We start from the raw sequence: 9,416 nt of genomic DNA, 5'->3' as shown, positions 1-9,416 counted from the left end.
AATACAATATCACCTGTGAAAGGAAGGGTCACAAGTCTTTCAGAGCTCAGACTGTCCCCTGCAATGTCATCAACACATCATTGGTGAAGACATCGGATAAGATGGGTGACAACCTTGCTTCACTTCTGAGAGATAAGTTCAGGGCGTCTCCCATCTTACATGGATTTGATCTGCCGCTCCACTATCTAAGATTTGACCTGTATTCCCATAGTTTCCGAGGCAATTGCACCCTCTAGTGTTTTGAATATAATAATCAATCCAAATCACAACAATCAGACATTAACCACAGCTTGTATTAACCATACTCAGAAACCAGAAACCCTTATGTACATCAAGTCTATTCGTGTGTTAACAATGAATCAGTTAAGAGCATAAGCCTGAGAAGTTTTATGGTGCATTTCACCTAACCAATAACAACAATAATAATTGAAATATTCTTAAAAAATGCGTGTGGTCATTTGGGCCTGCAAGCCCCAGCGATATCACATTCTCAAACATTCCCACATGACAGGATCGATGCTAAATGTCATTGTCAACAGGTCATCTCACACAGAATGCTGAACTATTTAGCCAAAACAATACTGTAAATCGGAGCATGTCGTGCTACACTGTTTTCATGAGGTGGCTATGCCATACCTTGGGCGCTGTGCTCTGTTTTGGTCACCAAGACAACAAGGGAGGTTTTTAAGGCCAGGATGCACTGCACATAACTGCCACGAGATTGATCCCTGGGGGCAAAGGACTGAATTATGAGCACAGACTGCAGAAACCTGGGCTTTCTAGCTGAAAAAGGAAGTATTTATAGGGATACTAAAGATAGTAAACGGTAAAGAAAGATAAATCCGGAAAACTAAACTGCGAGGGTTGGGTAAGTTGGGGGGGGGGGGAAGAATGGGGGTACTGGGTCAAAGTGGCAAAGGGCAAATTAACTTTGATGTCAGGAAGTTCGTCACACAAAGCATGATCAACACTTGGAATGGATTTCCAGGTCGAGAAGTGGGGCATCTTGGTTCTTCTTTTCTGAAGTGGATTATGACAAGATGAGGTTTTCTGGTTAATGCTGTGCAACTGCTGTGGCCCATATCTGTTTTCTTTGACTCACAAGGGAGAAGCAGGACCACAGAACTGCTGTAGAGTTCTATAGTCACTCGCTCTCGAGTAAACATTTAAACTATGGAAGATCCCGGGTCTGTGTTAAGTTAGTTGATCTCAACTAAGCAACAATGGATGGGCAGGGGAGACCACTACAAAATCACCACAGGTTCCCCTCCTTATTGCTTGTGTGTGTTTGTGTAAATGTGTGTGTATGTATTTGTTTAAATGTTTGTCTGTATATGTGTATGTCAGTGTACATCTGCATACATGTGTCTGCATGTATGTCTGTGTGTATGTGTATATGTGTGTGTATATGTAAGTGTGTATCTGTGTGTTAGGGAGGTATCAGGTGAGGTCAGCACTTCCCCTATGACGACCTCACAATAAAGCAGCCCACCAGTACTCGTGTTCGAGGCTCACGGATTAAGACTCTTGGGCATGGTGCCAGGAGCTCGCGGTGCCCTCTGAACTGTAGCCCGCCAGGCATCACCACTTTCAGGAGAGGTGGTGCTGGGGGATTTGTATCTCAAGTTTGAAAAATAAACAAAGCGGCATGTCTATAAATACACACTGTGGCACTCTTTCTGATCACCAACATCACTCCTAACATTTGGCCAATGTTGACAGCTTTGGTCTGGGACTGGTACAGGGCCAACACCCAACACATTCAGTCATGCTTTTACTAATTACAGTATAATTATCATGGTTATCCTTTCCATCATCCACACCAATTGGTAATTAACAGACATGAACCTACATCCTGCTACAGTAATGTTATTAGCCCCCCCACCACCCTACTTTTTTTGGTCTGACTCTTTCCCTCCATGCATTTTCCTCTATTTTTGTATTGTTGTCGTTCTGTAACCGTACGTTTCCTCCCCCCTGGTTTTACAGGATCAAAGTCTCGATCTTTCCGGAGAGACGGTGTTCAACCAGTCCTCTTCACGACGTGGATGAAATAGCACGGAGCGTATTCCTGGTCGGGCTGGTGGGGTTTAAAGTCACCGTACAGGCTGTGCTGACATTTTCCTCGGAAAGCGTTCTTCAGCAACTCGGTGAAGGCGTCCACGCGGTGAGGGTAGTAGGACAGACGGAAGGTGCTGAGGAAGAGAAAAGGGGAACAAAGCATTTTGTCGGGTTGCATGGTAACAAATCAATCAATCAATCAAAGAGAGAACGGCAGCCTTCTTTCTTTCGTTGCTTGCCGAGGTCGACGTTAAAGGGCAGAGTTTCGGAGCCCGAGTCCAGCCCGCCGCAAGCGCAGGTGGAAAATGGTCATCAGAGCGCTCGGGATTCCCTCATCCTCACTCACGCTCCGGGCCACAAACATCAATCCTACAACCAACAACAGCCAAGAGTGGGGAGTTGCAAAGTGTTTGGTGGGAAGTTCCCAGCTCTGGGAATGGAGGAAGGAGATGGACTATTGACAGGTCCAATATGGCAGTAAGTAAAAATCAGAGAAATGGAGAAGGGGGGTAGGTGACATTTACCCACAGGTGGGCCTGGTAAAATGGTATGGGGGCAGCAATGAATACAGAGGGAAATGGAAAACTGTCATTGTGTCCAAAGGTCTGCTCACTATTTTTCTTTTAAGTTATTTGCTTGGTTCCCTTTTTTGTGAATGGGTTTTTTTTTTTGAGAGATAGTTGTGTGTGTTTGTGACTGTTTAATAGTTTCTTGATTGCCTTTTAGTGAATGTGAAATTTGAGCCAACCGATTGGCATACTTCATGCCCTATGGAAATACAGAACACATACCAGTGCAAAACTTCTAATGATGTAGTTAACAGAAAAGAACTATTGAAAAACTGCTGATGGTGTCACACTAAATTTACGTAATACCACCCCTCTTTTCAAAATTGAATTTTGATTTTGCCTCCTTGGATCTTTTATTATTTACTCCTGTTCCCCAACACAATCCTACCTCACATCTGGTTCTCCATCATCGTCCTGGTTTGGGACATGAATAGTATAATCCAATGTCACCATGTGAGGCTTGTTGTTTAGATACAGCACAGAGGTGTTGATGTCCCTGGTGAGGTCACTCTGGAAGACGTAAGTTGTAGAACATTTATTCTTCTCTATCGATTTGGCTACTTGCAATTCTGTTCTTTATTTGAATATGTAACAAAAACAGTACTAATAAAAGTCATTCTTAACCTATCATATTAGGGTGTATATCTTCTCATTGGTAACTCTTAACATAATGCAAAGGGGAAAATCAAATAGGACCTGGTTACTTTCACCTCTGACATCTGGGTTTAAACTAAGCCCAGATCAATGAGGAGGAAATCTCCTAAATTTTCGTTCTCAGTCATAGAGCCCACAAGACTCACACTGGTGCAGTAGGGTGTTGTTGTTGTAGAGCAGAAGGAGCTTTACTTTACAGCTGTCTGTTCTATATCTGACCTGGAAATGCATGATGTCGACAGTGAGAACGCATTAAGACTCCTCATCTTGATGAAACAAAGACCCTGAAAACCCACAGCCCTCCCAGCATTGGAGATGTTAGTTAAATCAAAGATAGGTGGTAGGTGTCAGCTGTGGCTCAGAGAGTGGCACTCTTGCCTCTAAGTCAGAAGGTTGTGGGTTCAAATCCCACTCTAGGGGACTTGAGCAGAAAATTCAGGCTGATACTCCAGCGCAGTACTGAGGGAGTGCTGCACTGTTGGAGGTGCTGTCTTTCAGATACGACCTTAAAACCAAGGCCCTGTCTGCTCTCTCAAGAGGACATAAAAGATCCCATAGCACTATTTCAAAGTAGAGCAGGGTAGTTCTCCCCAGTATACTAGCCAACATTTATCCCTCAACCAACATCACTAAAATATCTTATAAGTCAAGATGTCATTATCACATTGATGTTTGTGGGAGCTTGCTGTGCGCAAATTGGCTGCTGTGTTTCCTACATTCACTCCCTTCATCACCGGCATACTGTGGCTTCAGTGTGTACCATCCACAGGATGCACTGCCACAACTTGCCAAGGTTTCTTCGACAGCACCTCCCAAACCCGCGACCTCTACCACCTAGAAGGACAAGGGCAGCAGGATCATGGGAACAACACCATCTGCACGTTCCCCTCCAAGTCACACACCATCCGGACTTGGAAATATATTGTCGCTTGGTCAAAATCCTGGAACTCCCTACCTAACAGCACTGTGGGAGAACTTTCATCTCAGACTGCAGTGGTTCAAGAAGGTGGCTCACCACCACCTTCTCAAGGGCAATTAGGGATGGGCAATAAATGCTGGCCTTGCCAGTGACGCCCACGTCCCATGAATGAACAAAAAAAAATTACAACAGTGACTACAATGCAAAAAAGTATTTAATCGGTTGTAAAGTGCTTTGGGATGTCGTGAAAGGTGCTATATAAATGCACATCTTTCTTCCTTATAGGAGAAAAAAGTATTGTGATCTGTTGGGATATGTTCAAGGATCTTGGGGATGAAAAAGTGGAAGCCCTAGAAATTATATTTCAGGGTTCTGCTGAGAGAGAATGTGTGTTGGAGGACTGGTGAGTGACATTTGCAAAAAGGAAGTCAGAACTAACCCAGGTAATTACAGGCCAGTTAGTCTAGCATCTGTGGTAGGGAAAATTTTGAATCTTTAGCTAAAGATGAAATTACTAAGTATCTAGATAAAGAGAAAATAATTAGGAACAGTCTAATCCCACAGAGATTTCAGAAAGGAAAACCTGATGAGTTATTTGAGAAGATAACAGATATGGTGGATGGGGGAAAAGGCAGTGGATGTGGTGTACATGGACTTTAAGAAAGCCCTTGACAAAGTACCCCATACAGGAAATTACTGGAGGAAATTAAGGGGGAGTGGGGGGGGGGGGGGGGAGAAAGAGTAGCAAATTGGATCAAAAATTGATTCGAAGGGGGGGAAATAGGGAGTTAGGAGTTAAGGTAAATTTCTTATAAGTCAAGATATAATGATTAATCTATATAAAACCTTACTAAGACCAGTTGGAGTACTGTGCGAAGTTTTGGATTCCACACTGCAGGAAGTATGTTGAGACAATAGAGAGGGTACAGCTCAGATTCACTAGGTTTCTGCCTGGTTTGAGGAAATAGAAACACGAAGAAAGACTTGAAATTTGGGGCTGTTTTTATTAGAACTGAGGAGATTAAGGGGTGATTTGATAGAGGTGTTTAAAATTATGAAGATGTGGATCAGGTAGATAAAAAAAGATTGTTTCCAGGGGTTGGAGAGGGTCTAGAAGAGGGGAACGTAGATAGAAGATTAAATGTGATAATTATAGTATCATTTGTGTCGGAGTGCCTAATATTATCAAACTCAGAAAATACTTAAAATTAATTTAAAACATCTTAGGATAGATACAGTTCTACTGAGGTGAATTACCTTGTAGTAAATATTTTTGCCTTTCGGAGCATGACCAGTTTCCAGGATGGCATCATAGTTCCGGTGGTCGATGATTAAAATCCCATTTGGTTTCACCATGCTGGCAATATTTGTCAGCGCCAGTTTGTGCTCACTTTGGTCACCTGAAGCAGAACAAAAATCAAGACAGTTCCAACTGGCCATTCTTTGTGTGCTACAAAGAGTCTGAAGCAGATAAAGAGGTGGGACTATGGGAAGAGAGGGGGATTGTGGGATTAGTTTAGGATTTCTCTAGCAAAGAGCCGGCACAGACAGGATGGGCCAACAGTCTCCTTCGGTGCTGTAAACTTCTACAGTGTCTTGGTTCTGTGGGGAATTGGGGGTGTGTGTGTGTAAAAGAGGGAAGAGGGCAGGTAGCTGAGTGATTGTGGTAACAGAGCAGAACAATCTAATCCACCGCCAACAGTAACACAGAGGTTCCAAGAGGATTTGTCAAATTAACTTGCAGAATTTAAATATTGTGATCTCCTAAAGAAGCTTAAATGTGAAAACTCAAATATTAGTCATGTAAAATAAAAATTTGAAGTTGTAGTAAACTCAATTGCTGTTAAGTTCCACTTGCTCCATTTTCATCTCTTTCCCATTTCAGCCATCGTTTGGTGTTGTGCAGGAATAAATAAAGGTGAAGCGAGAAGGAGTTGATCATGAGGAGAAGAGAGTTGTGGAAATGGACTCAAAGGGATAAAAATGAAATAAGACCACAAGAGATAGGAGCAGGAGTAGGCCATTCAGCCCCTCGAGCCTGCTCCTCCATTTAATGAGATCATGGCTGATCTGATTTTTACCTCAACTCCACTTTCCCGCCCTTTCCCCATATCCTTTGACTCCCTTGCTGATCAAAAATTTGTCTAACTCAGTCTTGAATGTATTCAATGATTCAGCCTTCACGCTTTTCAGGGTAAAGAATTCCAAAGATTCACGACCCTCTGGGAGAAGAAATTCCTCATTTCCGTGTTAAACGGGCGACCCCTTATTCTGAGACTATGCCCACTAGTTTTAGATTCCCCCATGAGGGGTAACATCCTCTCAGCATCTACCCTATCGAGTCCCCTCTGAATCTTGTATGTTTCAATAAGATCTCCTCTCATTCTTCTAAACTCCAATGGGTATAGACCCAACCTGTTCAGTCTTTCCTCATAAGACAAACCTTCCATACCCGGAGTCAACTTAGTGAACCTTCTCTGAACTGCCTCCAATGCAAGTATGGCCTTCCTTAAATAAGGGCACCAGAACTGTACGCAGTACTCCAGGTGTGGTCTCACCCGCACCCTGTACAGTTGTAGCATGACTTCCCTGCTTTTATACTCCATCCCCCTAGAAATAAAGGCCAATATTCCGTTTGCCTTCGGGATTACCTGTATGTTGACCTTTTGTGTTTCATGTACGAGGACACCCAGATCCCTCTGTACCGCAGCATTTTGTAGTATTTCTCCATTCAAATAATATTTTGCTTTTTTATTTTTCCTCCCAAAGTGGATGACTTCACATTTTCCCACATTATATTCACATTTCCAATTAAATTAATTTTTTTTTTAAAATTCAAAATAGGCCAACAAAATACTCTACAGCATTTCATAATTCAGCAAGGTACTCAACCAGATAGCCAATCTGAGTAACAGCTTCAAGAGTCCACCATACATAGAGGTGCCATACATAGTCTGGTTGTACTTCTGGACACATTCATACATTGTGGAGGCAGTGGATGCAGTGTATAAATTTATAGACATAAGTTGATAACACCCATGACTTTCAGCAATGGTATTTCATTGTACTGTGGTATTAATAAGGTTGTTATAGATTAACCATTACATCTTGACTTTGAAGAAATATTCCTTAACTCCTAACACTCTATTTCCCCCCTTGTAACCAGTTTTTGATCCAACTTGCTATTCTCCCCCTAATGACCTCCAGTGGTTTCCTGTATGGTACCCAGTCAAAGCTTCTCTGCAAGTCCATGTACACCACATCCGCTGCATTTCCCCCATCCACCATATTTGTCATCTCCTCAAAGAATTCCATCAGGTTTGTCAAGATCAATCTTCTTTTCTGGATTCAGTGTTGGCTGTTTCTAATTATTTTCTCTTCATCTAGATATTTTGTAATTTCATATTTAGTTAAAAATTCCCAAATTTTCCATCCCAATAATTGATTGGCTGCAAAGCAAAAATGGCCATAGGTATTGTCACGATGACCACATTACCCAGTTAAAAAAAAGGATTTGGATGCCCTCTTGGCTATTTGCAATTTTGTCACTAATTATCAGTCACATCTTACTTCAAAATACACTTATAATGCATAGGCCAAGGCACACACCCTCTAAATGAAAATGGCTGCAATTATTACATATAATTACATAGAATATACAGCACAGAAACAGGCCATTTAGCCCAACTGGTCCATGTTAGTGTTTATTCTCCACTCGAATCTCCTCTTCATCTAACCCTATCAACATGTATTCCTTTCTCCCTCATGTGCTTAACTTCCATTTATATAATGCCTTTATCCACCAGCTTGTATTCCATTGAGGGGTGATCTAATTGAGGTGTTTAAAATTATAAAGGGATTCAAAAGGGCAGATACAGAGAAGCTATTTCCTCTGGTGGAGGAATCCAGAACAAAGACCCAAAATCTTAAAATTGGAGCTAAACCATTCAGGAGTAAAATCAGAAAGCACTTTTTCACACGGAGAGCAGTGGAAATCTGGAACTCTCTCCCCCAAAAGTCTGTGGATGCTGGGGGGTCAATTGAAAATTTAAAGTCTGAGTTTGACAGATTTTTATTAGGTAAGGGTATCAGGGGTACGGATCAAAGGCGGATAAATGGAGTTGAGGTGCAGGTCAGCCATGATCTGATTGAACGGTGGAACAGCCTCGAGGGGCTGGATGGCCTACTCCTGTTCCTGTGTTCCTATGAAACTAATTCAGGTCTTCAAATTGATTAAGGGAATCAATAACAAGTAAGCAGATAGTTTATCTGAAGCGATGAAGTTGGATAAAACGAGGGGCTGCCCACTTAAACTGAGAAAGCAGGGAGTGAGGATGGAATTTCCCAGAGTTTTTCCTAAATTGGCCAAAAGATTTTTTTTCCCCCCTTGGTTTTTTGCCTCCTCCAGAGAATTGTGTAGCTGCAGGGCTGAGGTGGTGAGTTGGGATGGGTTTAACAATGTGAGCAGGTTGCACCCCATGGAATGGGGCAGGCTTGGTGGACTAGCTGGTCTTTTTCTATCCTTTCTTGTATGTTTTGCATGTTTCCTGAAGATACGCAAACCCCTTTCCACTCATTGCCATCCTTTACGTCATCAACAAGTTTCATAACACCGCTCCAGACACGCTGCTTGCAAATACAGCCCGGCAGGCATGGTACTGGCCAGGGCCTAAAAGTGCAGTTGGGCGCTATCCGTTACTTTCCCGACACGTGGGCGCCCGCCGCTATTTTAACTGACGGGTTTTCGGGACCTGATAAATATTTAAATGTCGAGGTGTGATGATGCCACTCGGGACCTCGATGTGATTTTAAACTCGGGGTCATGGCTGCCATGCCCAGTGCTGGAGTCGCCAGTGAAACATTGCGACAGGCTGGTTCACGGCCAGAGGAGGCCCAAGTAAATTTTTTTTTTAAAAAACGATTTCCTTTTGTGGGCCAGGAGCATCAAGGGTTTACCCCCAGGCCCCACAATCTTGGGCTTCCCCTGCCCCGGGTCTCCTGCCCCCTCTCCCAGCCGCAATTCCCATCAGACCTACTCACCCCTCCCACTCCTTTACATCTCAGACACTGTTCCCTTGGGTCTCCAGCGGTGGTCTCCTGCCACCTGAAATCCCACTCCCACCCACCAGCCTTCTCTTCATTCCCGCCAGGTCTGGGTGGGATTTAAAATTGTCCGGGCCTCACGCTGGTGGCGTCATGGGCGCCTCACTCCC

At 43.2% G+C, this 9,416-nt stretch overlaps 1 protein-coding gene across 1 annotated transcript in view; it reads right to left on the bottom strand.

The window, feature by feature from the left end:
* Positions 1-275: 275 nt before the first annotated feature.
* Positions 276-9,416, bottom strand: part of gnmt (glycine N-methyltransferase) — a 65,225-nt gene continuing 56,084 nt past the window's right edge. The window contains exons 4-6 of the mRNA XM_067985168.1: positions 5,461-5,603; positions 3,019-3,140; positions 276-2,195 (exon numbers count right to left, since the gene is read on the bottom strand). Of these exons, the coding sequence (XP_067841269.1) occupies positions 2,024-2,195; positions 3,019-3,140; positions 5,461-5,603 (437 nt within the window). The 3' untranslated portion in view covers positions 276-2,023. The remainder of the gene's footprint in view (positions 2,196-3,018; positions 3,141-5,460; positions 5,604-9,416) is intronic.

The sequence above is a fragment of the Heptranchias perlo genome, chromosome 5, assembly GCF_035084215.1.
Source record: "Heptranchias perlo isolate sHepPer1 chromosome 5, sHepPer1.hap1, whole genome shotgun sequence".
Taxonomy (NCBI): domain Eukaryota; kingdom Metazoa; phylum Chordata; class Chondrichthyes; order Hexanchiformes; family Hexanchidae; genus Heptranchias; species Heptranchias perlo.
The sequence above is the reverse complement of the archived record's forward strand: the minus strand, read 5'-3'. Positions and strand labels throughout refer to the sequence as shown.